Source organism: Aotus nancymaae, unplaced genomic scaffold (assembly GCF_030222135.1).
Source record: "Aotus nancymaae isolate 86718 unplaced genomic scaffold, 86718_ANA_hifiasm-v0.15.2.pri h1tg000021l, whole genome shotgun sequence".
NCBI lineage: Eukaryota > Metazoa > Chordata > Mammalia > Primates > Aotidae > Aotus > Aotus nancymaae.
In genome coordinates this window covers 12029253-12050730 of record NW_026988433.1, presented here as the reverse complement: position 1 = coordinate 12050730, position 21478 = coordinate 12029253, and the positions used below count along the sequence as shown (strand labels likewise).

Below are 21478 nucleotides of genomic sequence, written 5' to 3'. Positions count from 1 at the left end.
TTTATTGATAAAGAGATCTCCGCGGGGGAGGGAATCTCCTTAAGGAGTTAATGACAGAACCAGGATTAGTTCCCAGGTTTTGATTTGATGTCATTTATTCTAGTAATTTCCCAGTCCAGCTGGGCCTCAGAAACGCCTTGGAGAGATGATTAAACTTCAGACTTTGGGACTCACAAAAAATACTAACTGAATCAGAATCTCTTGATAGGTGGGACCCAGGAATCTGTATTTCCTTTAATAACCTAGAGCCTTACTACTTAGAGTGTAGTCCATGAACCAGCAGCATTGGTAACACCTGGGAGCTCATTAGAAATGCAGAATCCTGGCCCAGTGCGGTGGCTCAGGCCTGTAATCTCAACACTTTGAGTGGCCGAGGCAGGCAAATCACCTGAAGTCAGGTGTTCGAGACCAGCCTGACCAACATGCTGAAACCCTATATCCACTAAAAAAAAAAGATACAAAATTAGCCGGGCATAGTGGCACATTCCTGTAATTCCAGCTACTTGGGAGGTTGAGGCAGGAGAATTGCTAGAACCCGGGAGGCAGAGGTTGGGGTGAGCTGAGATCTCGCCATTGTATTCCAGCCTAGGACGATGTCCTGAGTCCAGGAGTTCAAGGTTGCAGTGACCTCTGATTGTGCCACTGTACCTCACCTGGTCTACAGAGCCAGACCTTGTCTCTAAAAAAAAAAGAAAGTAATTTTAAAAAAAGAAATAAAGAAATGCAGAATCCTGGGCTCCACTACAAACCCACTGAATCAGAATTTGCATTTTAATATGATCTCTTGGTGATCTGTATGCATATTAAAGTTTCAGAGGCATTGTCCTCGGTGATTCAGATGCATGGCTTTGGTCTGAGAAACACCCTAGTTTTCTAGGTGTTTAGGGAACTTAAAAAAAACACTGACTCCTAGGACCCATCCAAGACCAAAAAATTAGAATCTCTATGGTTAAAATACCCCACAGTGAAGGATGAACAAAATCACTTTATTTGTGTCTGTGGAATACTGTTTCATGTTTTATCTTTGAAGACAAGTATGTCAAAACTTTACTAAAACAAACTCTCTGGCCTTGAGCTTTTCTATTCCAAAAAAGAGGAAGGTGACTGATATGGTCTGAAAGTTTGTGTTCCTCCAAAATTAAAATGTTAAAATTGGCAACCTAAAGCAAACAACAGAGACTTACGCTCCAAAAGAAAGTGTTTATTCAAGAATTGCAAGAAATTGCAATTTGAGATATGAATGTTATAGTGGACGATAGGCACATTAAAAGAGGTTGGAGGGGACGAGCGGGATGGCTCACGCCTGCAATCCCAGCATTTTGGGAGGCCGAGGTGGGTGGATCGAGACCATCCTGGTAAACATGGTGAAACTCCATCTCTACTAAAAATACAAAAATTAGCTGGGTGTGGTGGCACATGTCTGTAATCCCAGCTACTCTGGCGGCTGAGGCAGGAGAATCGCCTGAACCCAGGAGGTGGAGGTTGCAGTGAGCTTAGATTGCACCACTGCGCTCCAGCCTGGCAAAAGAGTGAGACTCTGTCTCAAAAAAAAAAAGGTTGGGGTGAGGAGAAGTCCACATAAACTTCTTTGAAACAAGTACTGTTGATTACAGGAGCCTGTTGCAGGAGTTGGTGTTAGCTTATTGTGGAGACACCCACTGTTAGACAACTATCCTTGTACAAGGGGCTTATCTATAATACTGTGGTTTTGAGGAATTTCTTGAGATAATTTCTGTGACAGGCATATGTGTGTGAGGGCCCCTTCTTCACGGCCTCCCAGCTCTACTTTGTTAGGGTTTGACATAAGTGACTCCATTTCGATACTGATAACTTCCAAAAAGTCCTCACTCCCAAGGTGATGGTATTAGGAGGTGCAACTTTTGGGAAGTAATTAGGTAATGGGGCCTGAGCCCTCATGAACTGGATGAATGCCCTCATAAAAGAGACCCCAGAGACACCTTTACCCCTTCCACCATGTGAAGACTCCGTGGGAAGCTGCCATGTATGAATCAGAAAAAGGCCTTACCAGACACCAAACCTGCCAGTGACTTGGACTTCCCAGCCTCCAGAGCAGTGAGAAATAAATGGTTATTGTTTATGAGCCATCTAGTGTATGGTATTTTGTTATAGCAGCCCAAATAGACTAACTTATTGACTTTTTCGTTCTTTTTTTTTTTTTTGAGACTGAGTCTCACTCTATTGCCAGGCTGGAGTGCAGTGGTGCGATCCCAACTCACTGCAATTTCCATTTTCCGGTTTCAAGCAATTCTCCTCTGAGTAGCTGGGACTGCAGGCACACACCACCATGCCTGGCTAAGTTTTCATATTTTTAGTAGAGACGAGGTTTCACCAGGTTGGCCAGAATAGTCTCGATCTCTTGACCTCGTGATCCGTCCACCTCGGCCTCTCAAAGTGCTGGGATTACAGGCGTGAGCCACCGTGCCTGGCCATTCTTTTTTTTTAAACAAGAATTTTCTCACCGCCTACAATGTGGGCTGTGCTGGGCATTATGAAGGACACAAAGATGGGGACTGGACCAGCCATCTGGAAAGGAGGCACTCTTTCTGTCCCTGAAGGCAAACAGAAGTGGGAAATATACCGATTATGATTGCCGAATTGACCAGAGGCTGTTGAGAACCAATTGCAATGTGCATTTTCTGTGCTATGGTAGGTGAGTAGCCCAGTAGAAAGCTGGACAAAACGGGAGGGCAAAAGGAAACTTTTTATTGCTTGGAGTAAACCTGATCACATGATGTCCTTTGATGATAAAGATGCTGTTATTTTCCTACAGTTTCCCGACTATTACGTACTGTTTGTGTATGGGTTTTAGGAGTTGAGGTGATTTTTTTTACACTGCATCATCCTCGGTCTCCTATTCGTTGTCTCCTTTTGCCTCAGTTTTCCCAGTCCTCGTTTCTCGGAGTTGAGAAGCTCAAATGATCAAGCAATAACCATTAGGACAGCATTAGGCCGTGTGAAAATAAGGAACACCCAAATGAGAACTAACAAAGGCTGTTCATTCCCAGTTTCCGATTGGGAATTCACCCTGCAGACCCAGGATGAAGCTGTTGGGGTCGATGGCATAGGCATGGCTCTCACCATCGGGATCCTTCACGAAGACCTGGATCTGGCAGGGGGATGGTCTCCAGCAGATAGGAACCAGCCACCATCTCTTGCCTTTGACAGAGATTTAAATACAGGCAGGAAAATGGAAAGGCTTCAGGGATGCCCTGACTGAGGCTGTCGGTGTGGAGAAGCTGTAAGCACACTGGCTAGAAGCAGGGCTAACCATGTGATTGGTCTGGGGAGCTTATTTGGCTTTCTCGGTTGGTCTTAAATTGGAAGTGGAATGGGAGTGGGGCGGGGAATTAGAGAAGCGAGAAGTTATTGACCAAGTCCTGATGGTTTGGGGTTGATTGATTGTGGGTCAGAATTCTATTGTCGTACGTGGTGTGGCCACTGTCCATTTGTATATTCAGTCTCTCATCCTCCTCCTGGCAGGGCTGGGGTAATTCCTTTTTTAAACAAATTTACTTATTTTTATTATTTTTTAGACACAGGGTCTTGCTCTGTTGCCTGGGCGGGAGTGTAGTGGTGTGATCATAGCTCACTGCAGCTTCAACCTCCCGGGCTCAAGCCATCCTTCTGCCTCAGCCTCTCAAGTACCTGAGACTACAAGCACACACCACCACACCCAACTACTTATTTTTTATTTTGTAGAGATGGGATCTTCCGATGATACCCAGGCTGGTCTTGAACTCCTTGGCTTAAGCATTCCTTCTACCTCGGCCTCCCAAAGTACTGGGATTATGGGTGTGAGCTACCACGTGTGGCTTGGGATAACTCTTCATAAAGCTGGTGAAGACCTAGGACCTTCCCAGTAAACAATGGGACAGAGTGGTTCGCAGAATGAGTTCTGGAGTAGGTGGCAGAAATGTACAGAGAAGTTTCCCAGAGGAGACTAGCTGGCTGGAAACGGAGCCTCTCCCGCTTTCTTCTTAGAGAGGATGAGGGTGTCACTGTCTTGGACGCCATAGCCCCCCAGACTCAACCAGTCCTGCAGGACTTGGCCTTGGAATTCCAGCTGCTGCTGCTTTTTAGGCAGCCCCTGCTGGTCTTCAATCTGCTCCTTCAGACCCAGGACGAAGCTGTTGGGGTCGATGGCATAGGCGTAGCTCTCACCATCAGGATTCTTCACGAAGACCTGGATTTCGGGGGGGATGGCCTCCAGCAGATAGATGTGAGTGTGGGAGAAGATCCCGTATTTGGCTAAGGAGGATCTGCTGCTGAGAAGCTGCCTCTCATCGCCAGGAACCTGGAAGGACAGACGCTGCAGGCCAGAGTAACCCCTGCTCTTCCGGATTTTCTCTTTAATCTTCCTTATGGGCTCATAAGGGTTCACGATGAGCTTGAAATCGGGGTAACCCCACTGCTCCACTGTCACATGGATGTCTCGTGCCCTCTGGAAGGAAGAGGGAGAAGGAGAGGTGTTAAGTCCACACTTCTCTGTCTGATGTGCAGACGTTCCCTTCATCTGTCCTTATCGTTACGATAGCAGCAGCAGCAGCAGCAAATGTTTAGGGAGTGGTAACCACTTTCAGGCGGTATGCTGGGCACCTTCCATACCCTTAATGCACTGTATTCTCGGAGCATGTCTGTTAGTTGGTTGGTTCTAGTGTTATCCCCATGTTATTGATGAGGAAACTGGCTGAGCAGGGTTAAGTAATTTACTGAACACCCATCACAAAGGTAGTAAGGAGCAGGGCAGATTCCAGAGTCTGTGTTCTCACCACCTCCAGAGGCTACATTCCAGGGCCTGAGGGCCCCAGGTGGCTGGAGAGCACCTGGAAAATGTTGGTGAGGGTCAGACCTCTAGCTGATTCTTTCCAGAAGAAATATAAGCCTTGGCTAGGTGCAGAGGCTCATGGCCGTCATCCCAGCAGTTTGGGAGGCCGAGGCGGGCAGATCACTTGAGGTCAGGAGTTTGTGACCAGCCTGGGCAACATGGCAAAACCCATCTCTACCAAAAGAATGCAAAAATTAGCCAGGTATGGTGGCGTGTGCCTGTAGTCCCTCCTACTTGGGTGATTGAAGTGGGAGACTCACTTGAACCCAGGAGGTGGAGGTTGCAGTGAGCTGAGATCACACCACTGCACTCCAGCCTAGGCAACAGAGCCAGACTCTATCTCAAAAAACAAAACAAAAAAAAAGAAAGAACGAAAGAAGTCTGGCATTGCCAAGTTTTCTGATTTGTCGAGATAAAAAAATCTTTGCACAATTTTTTGTGTATTTGTTTTGTTTTTTGAGACAGAGCCTTGCTCTGTTACCCAGGCTGCAGTGTAGTGGCACGGTCTTAGCTCACTGCAGCCTTGACTTTCCAAGCTCAAGTGATCCTCTCACCTCAGCCTCCTGAGTAGCTGGGACCACAGGTGCATGTCACCACATCTAGCTAAGTTTTGTATTTTTACTAGAGACAGGGTTTCACCATGTTGCCTATGCTGGTCTCGAACTCTTGGACTCAAGGGATCCACCTGCCTCAGCCTCCCAAAATGCTGGGATTACAGGCATGAGCCACCGCCCCCAGCCTACAGTGGTTTTTATACTCAGGAAAAATCCAGAGGCATATATTTTCCAGCCCATGGGTAGGCCTCCTCATTTGGCTGGTAGGTCGCCCTTTATAACTCTCTGTACCTTACTGGAGCCTCTGATTCTGCTTCTGCCTTCTGCTCCAAGTAGGTCAGTCTCCTGTTCCTATAAACATCTTGCTTATCCCAGACTCCCATCCTTGGCCCCTCATCATACTCTGTCCTCTGTTCTGAGTGTCTGTATCTTTCCCTGTCCCTTAGGGCTCACCCCAACCCCTACCTTCTTTAAGGAATCTTCTCTGGTGATTTCAGTGAACATTTATTCTGCTTCCAGATCCCCAGAGCCTCTGATTCTGCAGCCTGTTAGCAGTGTGACCTTAGTTAATTAACCTCTCTGAGCCTCAGTTTTCTCTTCTGTAAAATGGCAATAATAGTGATAATGATGATGATGACAATAATAAAGATAGTGGTAATACTCAGCCTTCTTACTTTACAGAACTGCACGTGAGGATCAACTGAGATGGACCCTGGACAAGCACATTGCAAACTAGAAAGTGTGATGTGAATGAAACAGATGATTGTGATCTCTGCCTATGCCATGGGTTTCACATCACATAATAATATGACTTCGCATTTTTGTTTGTTTTCAGAGTATCTTGTCTTCTCTGGTAATTCCAGCAGTTTTGTGTAAGTTTGTTTCATGGATTTGCTTCCTAACAACATAGGGTGAGTTCTTTGAAAGTTGGGGTCATGTCTTTTTTTTTTTTTCCAATAGAGTATCCCTCTTGTCACCCAGGCTGGAGTGCAATGGCTTGATCTCAGGTCACTGCAGCCCCTGCCTCCAGGGTTCAAGAGATTCTCCTGCCTCAGCCTCCCGAGTAGCTGGGATTACAGGTGCCTGCCATCACGCCTGGCTAATTTTGTATTTTTTAGGTAGAGACGGGGTTTTGCCATGTTGGCCAGGCTGGTCTAGAACTCCTGACCTCAAGTGATCCGCCTGCTTCGGCCTCCCAAAGTGCTGAAATTACAGGTGTGAGCCACCACGCCTGGCCGAGTCAGGGGCCTGTCTGGTCCCCCAGCCCCGACTCCCACCCCCGTCCCCGAGCTCAGCACTGGCACAGAGTGTGATTGAGTTGACTTGGCTGGACCCAACTCATGCAAAGAATGATCAGGAACACGAAACTGATTCTCCAGGGGGTTATGGGAAAAATAAAGGAAAGGAGAAAAAAACTTGAAGGTAAGAAACCCGAGGCTCTGAGAGCCAAAGAATTTGTCTACATTGATGGAGCCGGTGGTGGTGCGGCCGGGACTCACATGGTGACTCGGGTTCTGCTCTCCATCGGCACAGAACTTAATGAGTCAATGCTGAGTAGTTATCTGTCAGTCTCAGCTTCCAGCCCTTGACTGCCCAGAGAGGAGCCGTTACCTTCACATTCCAGCTGGGGACGGGGTTCTCCCTGTCATCATAGCAGCAGTCCTGTTTCAGGCACTGGGAGGCCCTCTGAGCGACGATGTCCCATCTGTACCCTTCTGCTACATTGTGGGTGGGGTCGGCAGGATCCAGGATGATGGGCCTGCAACACAGGGAAAGGGTGCCCAGGCTTGTAATGGTTTGGAGCCTTCAAGCCAGAAAAAAAACCTTCTCAGCAATTATTTAGTCCAGTCACTGAGCCATCGCGATGTCCATATCCCGCAGATGTTCAGGAGGGCCCCAATCATGGCAGAAGAGTAACAGGATGGAGACAATCCTATTTCCAAGAATTCCTGTCTGGGCCAGGTACGGTGGCTCACGCCTGTAATCCCAGCACTTTGGGAGGCAGAGGTGGGAGGATTGCTTGAGCTCAGGAGTTCAAGACCAGCCTGGCCAACATGGTGAAGCCCCATCTCTACTAAAAATACAAAAAATTAGCACACACCTGTAATCCCAGTTACTCGGGAGGCTGAGACAGGAGAATTTCTTGAACCCAGGAGGCGGAGATTGCAGTGAGCTGAGATTGCACCACCACACTCCGACTGAGTGAGACTCCATCTCAAAAAAAAAAAAAGAAAAGAAAATAATTCCTCTCTGGGAGAGTGCCTGGGGTGTTTGCAAGGAATTGTGGGGGAGAATGAGGCTCCAAGAGGCATGCTAGAGGAGTGACAGATGCCCATTCAGGCAGCGGGGGCCTTTACGTTCAGAGCAGGCTTTGCAAGTTTAAGATTAGAGCTGCTGAATTGCTTTGGATAATAGAAACACCACCACCACCAGCTACTGATATCTATTGAAGCACAAGGCCAAATCCTATGCAAATTAACCTCTTTTAATCCTTACAGCAATTCTATCAGGTGGGGATGGTCTTTCATTGTCGAGGTTGTCTCATTTTTACACACCTCCCTAAGTTCTCACAGCCAGTAGATGGGGCTTTTACCCATTTACCTCCTTGTGGGAAGTAGAAAAGTTCCTTTTTAAAGTTTCATTTCTTGTTAAAAAATAAATCATAAGTGTGCTGATGACTCTCTGTTAAGCCCCATCCTTTTTTTTTTTTTTAGAGATGGGTTTTCACCATGTTGGTCAGGCTGGTCTTGAACTCCCGACCTCAGATGATCCGCCCACCTTGGCCTCCAAAGTGCTTGGATTACAGGCGTGAGCCACCACACCCAGCCATGTTAAGCCCCATTCTATGTAGCTGTTAGACATGCCAGGCTTACAGGCACATAGTACATTCTATATCTTTGTACTTTAACCAAGATATCTGTGCTGGACGTGCTCACAGGCATGTCCCAGCTCTCCAATGCTTTTACCTGTTTAAAAAAGTTTTGAGTTATTAGCCAGTCGGGTTTTAGTTTAAATTTTAAGGTCTGGTTCCAACCAACGGAGATCAAACACAGCAGTGAGAACAACCCCAAATGCGTAAGGGATAAATTTGTCTGCTTCTCCTTTGTTCATTGTACTCTTGTGGCAAGATAGCCAGTAGCAGTACCCTTCCTGCAGTCCAGGAAGTAAAAATTGTGTTGCTAAAAAATGCTTTGTCTCAGAGCTGATTTTCTTTGCAGTGCCAAGCATCTATTTCTAACACTGCTCAACAGAGCAGAGGTTGGGCTGCCCCTAAGAGTCTCTCCTTTCTATAAATATTGCATAAATATTTTAAAGAATAATGGCTTGAAGGGGATCTTGAGCCTGCTTAGTAACTTGGGGTGACTGCAAGCCCATGATTAAGACCAGCTCTTTGGTCAGGGTGTGGTGGCTCACGCCTGTAATCCCAGCACTTTGGGGGGCTGCGTTGGACAGATCACTTGAGGTCAGGAGTTCAAGATGAGCCTGGCCAACATGGCAAAACCCTGTCTCTGCAAAAATACAAAAATTAGCCGGATATGGTGGTGGGTGCCTGTAATCCTAGCACTCAGAAGCCTGAGGCAGGGGAACCGCTGGAACCCAGGAGGCAGAGGTTGCAGTGAACCGAGACTGCACTCCAGCCTGGGCGACAGAGGGAGACTCTGTCTCAAAAAAAAAAAAAAAAAAAAAAAGAGTATCGAATGAGACCTGGATTCCTTCCATCTTTGGGGCGAGGGAGCTGTGGTATTTATCTACCAACTCCTACCAGATCTGGTGGAGGGCTGCTTTCAGAGTGGGTCTGCTGGTGCGGGGAAAGCTCAGGCAAAGGGATGCAGGTGCTGGCAGTTGGAAGTGGAGCCAACCTTCCCCGGAGCAGTAAAGGCCGAGGGGATATGAATGGGATACGGACAGCACATGCTCCAGTATGAGCGTTTACACAGCATCTGCCAGATGCTCTGTATTGTGGATCCTTAACACAGATTTTCTCCAGCCCTCGCGTCGATACTGTATCGTAGGCACCAGTTTACTCCTGCCTTACGGATAAGGGATTGAGGCTCACAGCGCTGGGAGAATGGTTGAGCTGGGATTTAAACCTGAGTCTCTAAGATTCTTTCCATTTTCTCATGCTAGCTGCTACAGAGCACTGAAATGGTCCTTGAAGAGCAAGAGGGCCGAGCTAAGGTGGAGGGTGGCTTAGGAAACAAGGAACAGGCTTATACCCACTCCATGGCCCCCCCGGTGACTTTGATAAGCCACCAACTTGAGATGCCAGCTGCGTTGGCGTGAGATGTCAGTGCTCAACACTGGCGGCAACCTTACTGCTTACTACAGCCAGTCCATAAAACTCTGTGGTACATTTCCTCAGCTCCTCTTTCTTTTCCTCTGAGATTTGGTGGGCAAACAGCGGTCCAGTACCTCTCTTTTTTGAGCTGTTTTCTGACACAATCCTCGATGACTGGATTCTGGAGTGTGTAGTACTTGGTCCAGTAGATACAGATGACTTCATACTCCAGGAGCAGGTCCATCACCGTGGTGAAGCCTTCATCCAACATGAAATTCTCATCTTCCTCAGTACCCATTTCCCAGGCGTAGATGGTTAGTAGTTCGAGAGCATAGAGAGGGGGTAGATTGGCCCTGGGCGACCTGGCTTTCACATACTGTCGAAAGAGATGGGAAGAAAGAGAGACCCTAAGATTCTGTGTAAGGATGGCATTGGACCAGAAGCTGAGAAATCCAAGTTCTAGTCCTGGCTCTGCTGCCTACTGACTGTGTGATCTTGGCCAAGTCACATTCCATCTCTGGACATAGGTTTCACCATTTTAGAATTAAAGGGCTGAGTTAGTTCATTGGGCTTCAATATGTGCTTGACAGATGTAACTCCTGGAGTGAAGTTATGAGCAGGTATCCAAAGGAGTGAGCGGGTTGTGCTCTGTCACAAGCATCCTAGCCTAAGCAGTTCCATTGAAATCTATTTTAATGCATTGAGCTTCTGAGAAATGCTTCTTTAAAGAAAGGAAAGGTTTCCTTAGATAGAGGGAAAAAATGGTAATAGGCGAGATTCTGTAGTGAAGATTGGGGTTGCCTCTCTAGCAGACATTCTTTCCTTCCCCACTGCACAGAAGCCATGATTTTTGGAAGGGGTTGACCCCCACCCTCAGCTCCAGGATGGGCCATGACTGGCACAGGTCTATCAGCATAAACCTTTCCGCTTGCAAGTGATTGGTTCAAGAGAAGGCATGCCATCTAAGTTGGCTCACTAGAGTAAAGCCTAGTTATTTTGTTCAGTGGTTGAAAGAAGGGAAGTCCTCTCGTGTGTGTATATGAGGGCAGGAACAGTTGTGGCTATTTTGCCACCAAGAGGAAAACAAGCCAGAGGACCAGGTTGACATATAGAAGACTGAGAAGCTGAGAGGATTCCAGAGAAACAGAGCCAGTGCCCTCTCCAAACAGTGCCTGAAGCCCCCTCCACACTATTTAGGGGTTTTCATACATGAACTGATAATTCCCTATATTGTTTAAGCTAGTTTGAGTTGGTTTTTGTGTTTTTCTCTTACTTACAAAAGATCTTAACTGAAGCTGGTCACTTCCTGTGTTAAGAATCTCACGGAGGCTCACATCTGTAATCCCTGCATTTTGGGAGGCCGAGGCGGGTGGATCATGAGTTCAGGAGTTCGAGACCAGCCTGGCCAACATGGTGAAACCTCGTCTCTACTAAAAATACAAAAATTAGCTGGGCACAGTGGCGGGCGCCTGTAATCCCAGTTACTAGGGAGGCTGAGGCAGAAAAATTGCTTGAACCTGGGAGGTGGAGGTTGCAGTGAGCCGAGATTGCACCACTGCATTCTAGCCTGGAAGACAGAGCAACACTCCATCTCAAAAAAAAAAAAAAAAAAAAAAAAAAAATCTCACTGAAGGCCAAGCACAGTGGCTCATGCCTGTAATCCCAGCACTTTGGGAGGCCGAGACAGACGGATCATGAGGTCAAGAGACAGAGACCATCCTGCCCAACATGGTGAAACCCCGTCTCTACTAAAAATACAAAAATTAGCCAGGCATGGTAGCACATGCCTATAATCCCAGCTACTTGGGAGGTTGAGGTGGGAGAATTGCTTGAATCTGGGAGGCAGAGGTTGCAGTGGGCCAAGGTCACACATTGTACCCCAGCCTGGGTGACAGAGTAAGATCTTGTCTCAAAAAAAAAAGAATCTCACTGATACATTGATAGAAAGTGAACATTTTGGTCAAATATTCAGTGGTTTGATTTGTGGAAGCAAAACTGACATATTTTCCTATGGCTATTATATATAAATAGTATATCACATTCCACAGCCAGAGGGAAAAAAACTGTAACACTTTGGCCATGAAACAAACAAATAAACACAGGATCATCTTGTATAATTCTCACCTCCCAAATAAATGAAAGCTTGGGCCTTCCCTATAGGTCACTGACTCACTAACAAAAACACTTTATCCCTGACTTTAGAAATTCAATTTTAAATTCAAATTTATTTGTAAGTTAATGAATTTGTTTTGTGAATTTTTGCAAATTCATACTTAACACTCAATTTTGTAAATCATAACTAATAACATTATAATTTTGTTAGGAATTTAAACTTATGGTAATACAACTTATTTTCTCCAATACTAGTGAAATGTTACATTCTTAAAACTTAGATGATATATAAAATGTAGGATGCCTGTCATCGGTAAGATGTAAGCCTTAGTAAATGGATAAAAAAAAAACCCAGGTCAACTTACTTCACCTCCCGGCTCAAGTGATCCTTCGGCCTCAGCCTCTACAGCAGCTGGGACCACAGGTGCCCGCCGCCATGCCCAGCTAATTTTTGTATTTTTGTAGAGACGGGGTTTCACCGTGTTGCTCAGGCTGGTCTTGAACCCTTGGGCTCAAGTGATCCTCCTGCCTCAGCCTCCTAAAGTGCTGAAATCACCAGCGTGAGCTGCGACATCTGGCCACTAATTGTTTTTTCTTTAAATTCCTGTTATATTTTATTTTTATTGGCTCAAATCTTTCCTTTTGGTGTTTGATTCCCTTGTAATTTCTCTGTAAGTTTTACGTAATAAACGATTTTTGTCTCTGAGTTTTGTTTTGCAGTTGGAGGTTCCATTGACTATCTTGGGGGAAGATTTTTGCTTCTAAAATTGACTGAGCTGTTGAGAAATGTACCCGGGGGCTGTTTACACTCACACATGCCCTCTTTTCCACTCCTGGGGTGGAATTAAAGAAATCCTTCCTCCTGTTGGTCCTTAACCTGTTGTGGTTAACAGCCACAGTACCCAGCGATGTTGGCATCTGCCAGTCCTAGACTGTAACTGAAGCATTACAAGAACTGTGGGCATGGCTAGGCGTGGTGGCTCACGCCTGTAATCTAAGCACTTTGGAGGCCAAGGCGGGCGGATCACCTGAGGTCAGGAGTTCAAGACCATCCTGCCCAACATGGTGAAACCCCGTCTTTAAAAAAAAAAAAAAGAAAGGAACTGTGGGCTGGGTGTGGTGGCTCATGCCTGTAATCCCAGCATTTTGGGAAGCCAAGGTGCGAGGATCGCTTGAGACCACTTCGAAACCAGGCTGGTCAACACAGTGAGACCCTGTCTCTACAAAAGAAAAATAAAAAAAATTAGCCAGGCATGATTGTCCATGCCTCTAGTCCCGGTTACTTAGGAGGCTAAGGAGGGAGGATCACTTGATCCAGGGAGGTGGGGGCTACAGTGAGTGGTGATCGCACTGCTGCACTCTAGCCTGGGCAACGAAGCGAGACCCTGCCTCAAAAAAAAAAAAAAAGAAAAAGAAAAAGAACTAGTTTACTGAAATACTGTACGGTACCTGTTTCTCTCCTTCCTTCTCTATTTCTTTCTTCCTCTCCTCTCCTTCTCCTTTTCCACCTTCTTCACTGAGGGTTTCACTTTACATTTCAAAAGACTAGCCTTCTCTCCCTCTCTACCCGCTTCCGTTTCCCCTGGGTGCAGTTTCCTGAGAGGAAAATCAGGCCCTGTCTTTCCTCCCCACCCTCCTCCCTCTCCCCGCTTGCCCCCGCCCTCCGGGCAGCCCCTCACCTGCTGGTACCAGTGCTTCACCAGGCGCAGGAGGCTCTTTAGCTTAGTTGGTCGATGTTTCACGAAGTTTCTCTGCAGCTCGCTGAAGGATGGGGAGAAATTTCCAGGAACATCGCAGGCGTTGATCAGGCTCACATAGACCTCAGGGGGTGGCTGGGAGTTCGGAACAGAAGGCCCTGAGGGGTGAGGGAGAGCCTGCTTATTCATCGGAGTTATCCCTCCAGGGACACTTGAGACCTCCTAACTTCAGAAACCAAAGGTTTGCCTTGTCTAATTGTCCTTTTTGTGAAGTTCTTACTTGGGGAACCAACATGGGGCTTTCCACGCGTCAGGCCACTCCTGGACCACCGTCCTCCCTGGATGTCCTCAATGTCCGCGTTTTCTTTAATGTCTGTTTCGGATCTCTTTCTGGGTAATCTGTTGGAACCTCTCAATACTTATAGGGATGCTGGGTGTGGTGGCTCAAGCCTGTAATACCAGCACTTTGGGAGGCCGAGGCAGGTGGATCACCTGAGGTCAGGAGTTTGAAACCAGCCTGGCCAACATGGTGAAACCCTGTCTCTACTAAAAATACAAAAATTAGCTGGGTGTGACATGGTGGCAGGCGCCTGTAATCCCAGCTACTCAGGATGCTGAGGTTGGAGAATCGCTTGAACCCGGGAGGCGGACGTTGCAGTGAGCCGAGATCGTGCCACTGCACTCCAGCCTGGGTGAAAGAACAAGACTCAGTCTCAAAAAAAAAAAAGAAAGAAAGAAAGAAGAAGAAAATACTCACAGGGAGAAGCGGTTCCATGGTACATGTCACTAAGACATCGCGCTCTCTTCCTTGCTAAAATCGGATCCTATCTGATACTTTCTCCAAAAAGCAACTCCATGCAGCAGCCGCCACAGCCAATAGAATTAGCACACGAGATGAAACCTCTGGGATCTGGGCTTTCAGCACATAGGGTTTACTTCAAATACCCAGGACTCTACCGGAGGACAAACACCAGGGGCCAGTGAGTTGTGCTCCCGGAAGCAGCCCCAGGCCAGTGGCGGGCCGGTAAGCATTCCAGCGTCCCACTTGGCATCCTAGGGAGGCATGCTCTATAATATGACTGCGAGTTCTCCAAGGACACGAAGTCCAGAGTGGTGACTTGCCCACGGATTCACACCGTATTGAATTCTTGCCTTTCCCATCTCAATTCCATCCTTCCCCACCAGTGTTCCCTGAGATTAACGCCCAAATAAACTGCTTGTTCTCACACTCTTGTCTTCGGATCAGCTTCTAGAAAACGCAGTGACAGACCCCCACTCCCACTTTTAGCTCCTTCCCCTCACTGGGTGTCAGCGCCTCCTGAATGTTCTTTCCTGAGAAAGTCCCTTCCTGAGCACCCTTTCTGTGGTTCCCCAGGCCGCTCCATTCTTTTCCTCTTAGCATGGACACCATTTGCAATCATGTATTAATCTGTGCAATTCTTGGGTCAATTTCTGCCTTCCAAGTTGAGCACATGATAGCCAGAGTTGGGTGAATCCTGTGCACTGCAGTTGCCCGGCCCCTAGCCCAGGACGCAGATGGAATGAATGAATGTGGGTGTGTGCACGTGGCCGTGAGTGAAAGGTGACACACTGGGAAGTCTCCTGGGGAGGGCAAGTGTGTGAGTCCACTGGGCTTCCCTTCCCCTTACCCAGGGCTCTGTAGGCAGGCACGATGGTGACAGCGATGGGCTCCGCAGCCTGCCAGGTCTGGATGGTGAGGACGAGAGCATCGGGGACTCTCTGCTCCACTCTCAGGTCCTCGAGCCCGAGAGCCAGCAGGTCCTGGGATTGCCACATGGTTTTCCATATCAGCCTCAGAACAGTTTGGTGGTGTGTGGCTGCCTCCTGGAAGCTGTGGAAACAGCTCAGAAACGCCACCAGCTCCACCTCTCTTGTGCTCCTGAGAATCGTGCCATTCCCGAAGGAGCCCACCTGCAGAACACAGAGCCCCGTCACCCTGGTGCCAGGCACCCCCTGCGGCACTTTACATGCACTGTCTCACCGAATGCTCACACCCCCTGAGGGATGGGTAGTGGGTCGGACTAATACCTACACTTCACAGGTGAGAAAACAGATGTCATGAGGATCTCGAGACACTGGATTGAGACATGGGGCAGCCTGAAAAAGATCCTGCCTCTTTCCTGCTTCTTATCTGGGTAAACATTCTGACTCCTACGACGTTCACCCGTAAAATGAAAGTAATGGTGGAACATGAGTCATTGAGCTACTGGGAGGATAGGGTGAAATAATCTATACCAGGGGTTTGGTGGGGTGCCTGGCACACAGGAAGTCAGCAACACACTGCTCTTTCTCCTCATTAGTCACTTGTCCCTGATCTCACAGTTTGCAGCCCTCAGAGCCCAGCCTCTTTTTTCTGTGTGTGACAGTTCACTCCCATTGCCCAGGCTGGACTGCAGTGGCGCGATCTTGGCTCAAGCAGTCCTCCCACCTCAGCCTCCCAAGTAGCTAGGACTACAGGCCTGTGCCCCCATGCCTGGCTAATTTTTGTATTTTTTGTAGAGATAGGGTTTTACTGTGTTGTCCAGGATTGATCTCCAACTCCTGGACTCAAGAGATTTGCCCCCTTCGGCCTCCCAAAGTGCCCAGCCTCTTATCTATGACACTGCATTGCTTCTGAGACCCAGTCTTCTTATCCACAGAGTAAGGCCAGCTCCAGAGGAATGACAGTGTTTACTCTGTAGGGTTGTTTGAGAATTCTGGGGGTGGGGGGCCTGAGTAATTTCATGACATTATAAAGCAAGAGCAAGTTTGCCTGGTGGTGAAATGGGGCAGCCTGAAAAAGATCTTGACTCCTCCCTGTGTGTGTGTTTTGTTTTGTTTTTGAGACGGAGTTTCCATCTTGTGCCCAGGCTGGAGTCCAATGGCATGATCTTGGCTCACCGCAACCTCTGCCTCTTGGGTTCAAGAGATTCTCCTGCCTCAGCCTCCCCAGCAGCTGGGATTACAGGCGCCTGCCACCACAGCTGGCTAATTTTGTATTTTTAGTAGGGAGGGGGTTTCTCCATGTTGGTCAGGCTGGCCTTGAACTCCCGATCTCAGGTGATCCGCCTGCCTTGACCTCCCAAAGTGCTGGGATTACAGGCATGAGCCACCGCGCCTGGCCCTCTTCCCTGTTTCTTATCTGAGTAAACATTCTGATTCTTAAGACCTTCACCTGTAAAATGAGTAATGCTGGGACATGAGTCACTGGGCTACTGGGAGGATCGGATGAAATCATGTATGCCAGGGGTTTGGTGGGGTGCCCGGCACACAGGAAGTCAGCAACACGTGTCTCTTTCTCCTCATTATCTAGCTGACTTAGACAATTCCTTCTGCTGCCCGGGTGTCGGTTTTCCCGTCAATAATGGAAGGGGGTCGAGATGGATGATCTTGAAGGGATTTTTTGATGTTTGGAGACTCTGGTATGCAAAGCCCCACAGCTGTCTGTCCTCTCCTCATTCCGTGTTGGGAGGTAGAATTGCTTGGGAGGCATCAGACCCACAGTGGGCTACTTTTCCTGGAGGATAGAGTTACTGCATATGAATCAGAATCCAGCTGTTGCCAGATGACACAACACAGGCTGAGCACACCCCGCGTCTGGCACCCCTGAGAGCCTTGTATACAATTATTTCTTCTAATCGTCACTTCCCCCTCAGGCTCGGTGGCTCACGCCTGTAATTCCAGCACTTTGGGAGGCCTTGGTGGATGGATCACCTGAGGTCAGGAGTTCGAGACCAGCCTGGCCAACATGGTGAAACCCTTGTCTCTACTAAAAACACAAAAATTAAAAGAAAGAAATAATAATTCTCTGTGATCACCAGCTAAAAGAAAAAAAAGAAAAAATAATAAAATAAAATTAAAATACAAAAATTAGCCAAGTGTGGTGGTGAGTGCCTGTAATCCCAGCTCCTGGGGAGGCTGAGGCAGGAGAATCGCTTGAACCCAGGAGGCAGAGGTTGTGGTGAGCCAAGATCTCTCTGCTGCACTCCAGCCTGGGCAACGGAGTGAGATTCTATCTCAAAAAAACACAACCCCCTCCAAAAAAAAACTTCACTTCCCATATTGAGGTGGGTACTAGGAGAATTCTCTCCAATGTACAGATGAGAAAGCTGAGGCAGCGTGGAGTTAATCAGCTTGCCATGGTCTCCCAGCCAGGAGGCAGCGGAGTCAGCAAAAGAGCCAGAACTCAGGTAGTGAGTGCTTCTTCGCCTCTTTCTTCCTTGTGACCCAACGCTATGAGCCAGGCCCTGCTTCTGAGTTACTATGGGCATTCAGACCCAGCACTTCCACCCCATGGGAGAGGGTTGGAGATGGCACCCGGTGTATGAATGAAGGACACAACCCCCAAAAGCCATGTTTAGACTTTCCTTTCTTTTTTGACGGAGTCTTGCTCTGCTGCCCGGGCTGGAGTCAACGGCACAATCTTCATTCACTGAAGACTCGGCCTCCTGGGCTTAAGCAATCTTCCCACCTCAGCTGGAACTGAGTAGCTGGAACTAAAGGCATGCACCACCATGCCCAGCTAATTTTTTATATTTTTTTGTAGAGTCGGGGGTCTCACCATTTTGCCCAGGCTGGTCTCGAATTCCTGGGCTCAAGCAATCCTCCCACCTTGGCCTCCCAAAGTGCTGAGATTACAGGTGCGAGCCGCCGAGCCTGGCCTAGACTTCCCTTTCTGCCTTTGCCACTGGTAAGATCCAGGCAGAGAGAAAAGAACATACCCAGAACAGGCTTCCTAATTTACTTCGGTTTTAAACCTATTTAAGCACAATTCATCTGAAGCATTCCCTTATGTGGAGCCCCTCTGCTCACTAGATTTTCAGGGGGTGGGGAAAGGGAGGATTTAGACTCTGAATAAGATACATCATTTCTCATTAGTCATGGCTCTCTGGGGATTGCTTCCACTTAGTGGTTTCAAGGGGAGAAGTGGCTATGATGTGCAGGAAGGTAAATAGCATTTCCTGCCGTAAAAACTCATTCTTGGCCAGGCTCGGTGGCTCATGCCTGTAATCCTAGTACTTTGGGAGGCTGAGGTGGTTGGATCACTTGAGGTCAGGAGTTCAAGACCAGCCTGGCCAACATGGTGAAACACTGTCTCTACTAAAAATACAAAGATTAGCCGGGCGTGGTGGTGCACTCCTGTAATACCAGCTACTCGGGAGGCTGAGGCGGGAGAATCAATCTCTTGAACCCTGGAGGCGGAGGTTGCAGTGAGCCGAGAGTGCGCCACTGTAATCCAGCCTGGGCAACAGAGTAAGATTCCGTCTCAAAAATAAATAAGTAAAAACAAAAACAAAAAACCTCCTTCTTGTAGCATCCTTGTCTTACCAGACACTCCTTATTCCTTCCGCTTTATTCTCAGGGTTGTTGGGGAGGGGGTGGTCTGGGAGGGTCTGCTGGAGTCAGACTTGTGTCTCGGGCCCGGAAGAAAGCTTGGCAGGAATTATAATGATGCTTCTGTTTCTGAGCATTTATCACGCACCAGTCATTCAGCCTGCATTGCACCATTGGCTTGGTGAGGGAGAGACGAGGATGATGACGCCCCAATCACAGATGAGAAGATTGTGGCTTTGAGAAATACGAGTGGTAAGCAAAGCCACACAGCTGGTAAGGGAAGAAGCGAAGAGTCTGTCTGATACCAAAATTTGTGCTTTCTCACTTATAAATTGTACGGCCTCAGGCTTCACATGCTGGGGACAGGTGCGAAGAACAGTTAGGGGCCTGCGGCCTCTAGGTCCCTCTGTGAGCCGGTTGCCCTCAGAGAGAGAACTTGATCACTGGGCTGGGAGTCAGGAGTCTTAATTCTAGTCTTGCCTTTGCCACCAACTTGCTGTGTGACCTTGGGATATCTCTCACCCTCTCTGTGCCTCAGTTTACTTAATATTTAAGTGAGGGATTGGTGAGACTGTCTGATCCTCCAAAGCCTTTCTAGCTCTGACCCTTTTGAATTTGATCCTACCTAGCACAGGAGGTGGCATGAAACAGCTGGAGGAAGGGATTGGAGAAAAATCTCAGTGGAGGGGGAGCTTGGATCCCTTGAGTCAAGTTCAAATCCCAGCTTCAACACTAATGTGTGACCTTGGGCAAGTCACCTCACTTCTCTGAACCTCCATTAAAAAAATCATTTTACTGGCCAGGTGTGGTGGTTCACACCTGTAATCCCAGCACTTTGGGAGGCTGAGGTGGGCATATTCTTGAGCCCAGAAGTTTGAGACCAGCATGGGCAACATTGGTGAAACCCAGTCTCTATGAAAAATACAAAAATTAGCTGAGCATGGTGGTGCAAGCCTGTAGCCCCAAGCTACTTGGGAGGCTGAGGTGAGAGGATCGCCTGAGCCCAGGGAGGTGGAGTCTGCAGTGAGCTGTTACCGTGCCACTGCAGTCCAGCCTGGGTGACAAAGCGAGACCCTATCTCTAAAAAATAATGCCATTTTATTATAAAAAGTTAAAACGTATAGAAAAATAGAAAGATGATACAACTAACACTTATATACCCAACCAGTTGATTCAACAAGTCTCAATTTCTGTCTACATTTCCTTAATCTAAGCCACGTTAAAGTAAATTACAGACACCGAGGAACTTTGTCCCTAAATACGTCAGTGTTTGTGTCCAAACAAAAGAGAACGTTCTCCTTGATAACCACACAACCACTGTTACACCTAACAAAAATCAACAATTTCCTACATCAGATATATATATATACTGTCTGATATCTAGGCCATATGGAAATTCCCCCGTTGTCCCCAAACCGTATTTTACAGATGGTTCATTCACACCAGGATCCAACTAAGGACCTTGCTTTGTATTAGTTCTGAGCCTCCATTTTGCTAATGTGTAAAGAATTGTACCTATCTCAGGTCAGGCCCCATGGTTCACGCCTGTAATCCCAGCACTTTGGGAGGCTGAGGCGAGTGGATTGCCTGAGGTCGGAGTTCAAGACCAGCCTGACCAACATGGAGAAACCCTGTCTTAGTAAAAATACAAAATTAGCCGGGCATGGTGGCACATGCCTGTAATCCCAGCTACTCGGGAGGCTTCTCTTGAACCCGGGAGACGGAGGTAGCAGTGAGCTGAGATCGCACCATTGCACTCCACCCTGGGCAACAAGAGTGAAACTCCATCTCAAAACAAAAACAAACCACCCCGTCCCCCCGCAAAAAAGCCAATAGTACCCCCTATCTCACAGGGTGCAAGAATTAGAGACAGTGTAAATTAAAAGGTTAGGCTAGTGAGGCCCCAAATGTGAGCTATTATTATTAGACTCATTCTGCTGAAGGCAGTGGTGCAGTGGGGAGTAGACAGCTAGGTGGGACGGGGTGTCCTGAGATGTCATCAGCATGGGCAAGGGATCAGGACAGGGGTCCCCAGCATCCTCAGGGACGTGGACTCTGCTAGTGGGTTTTGTCCTGCGTGGGGGACTGGAGGAGCCCAGTCTTACCTTGATCACCTTCAGCACCCGCACATCCCGGTCCAGCCCATGCTCCCCCTGGAAATGCTCCTGCCTCAGAAACTGCTCCACGGTCCGCACAGCGTCCAGCACCTCTTCCTTCCACTCCCGGTAGGGCTGCAGCCACTGAGCCACGAAGGAGTCCAGCCTGGAGGCTGGTGTGGCATACAGCTCCTGTGACAGTGCCATCTCTGTACCCAGAGTACCACAGCTGGGCAGATATATAGCCAGACACCTACCCAACTCCCTGGCACACAACCCCTTTGTTAAGGTGGCTCCTCCTCAGCTGCCCTCCAGTGCTCCGTGGGACCAATGACCCTAGGAGATAGGAAACCAGGTGTGATGGGCTGACTCGGGGTCCCCTTTCTTGGAGACTACCTCACTGCGTAGAGGCACAGGAGGACACTGGGCTGAGGTCGGAATGCCTGGGGCCACCTTAAAAAGCCTGTCATCTAGTCTATCTCTCTGCTGTCAGTTTCGATTCTCAGCTTTTCGAATTTCCCTTTTGTGATGTTTGGAAACTGAAATTGAATAGTGTTTGA

The 21478-nt window shown here is 48.0% G+C and overlaps 1 protein-coding gene across 2 annotated transcripts; it reads right to left on the bottom strand.

The window, feature by feature from the left end:
- Positions 1-1180: 1180 nt before the first annotated feature.
- OASL (2'-5'-oligoadenylate synthetase like) lies at positions 1181-21177 on the bottom strand. 2 transcript variants are annotated; one of them, XM_064379699.1, is made up of 6 exons: positions 20928-21173; positions 15138-15420; positions 13471-13646; positions 9814-10055; positions 7012-7159; positions 1181-4462 (listed from the first exon to the last, which is right to left on the bottom strand). In XM_064379699.1, exons 1-6 carry the CDS (start codon positions 21123-21125, stop codon positions 3962-3964), a joined length of 1548 nt encoding a protein of 515 aa, XP_064235769.1. In that variant the 5' UTR covers positions 21126-21173; the 3' UTR covers positions 1181-3961. The 2 variants fall into 2 exon arrangements, with proteins under 2 accessions (XP_064235769.1, XP_064235770.1); XM_064379700.1 differs by lacking the exons at positions 7012-7159; positions 9814-10055 and having other exon boundaries at positions 20928-21177.
- Between the last annotated feature and the right edge of the window lie 301 nt (positions 21178-21478).

Bases quoted from the DNA above. Each gene is read 5' to 3' on its own strand.
- OASL (XM_064379699.1), bottom strand. From the start codon at position 21,125: ATGGCACTGTCACAGGAGCTGTATGCCACACCAGCCTCCAGGCTGGAC. The intron at 15,421-20,927 runs GTAAGACTGGGC...TGTGTTCTGCAG, and splicing joins GGGTGCTGAAGGTGATCAAG to GTGGGCTCCTTCGGGAATGG. The intron at 13,647-15,137 runs GTAAGGGGAAGG...CTCACCCCTCAG, and splicing joins GCCTGCCTACAGAGCCCTGG to GGCCTTCTGTTCCGAACTCC.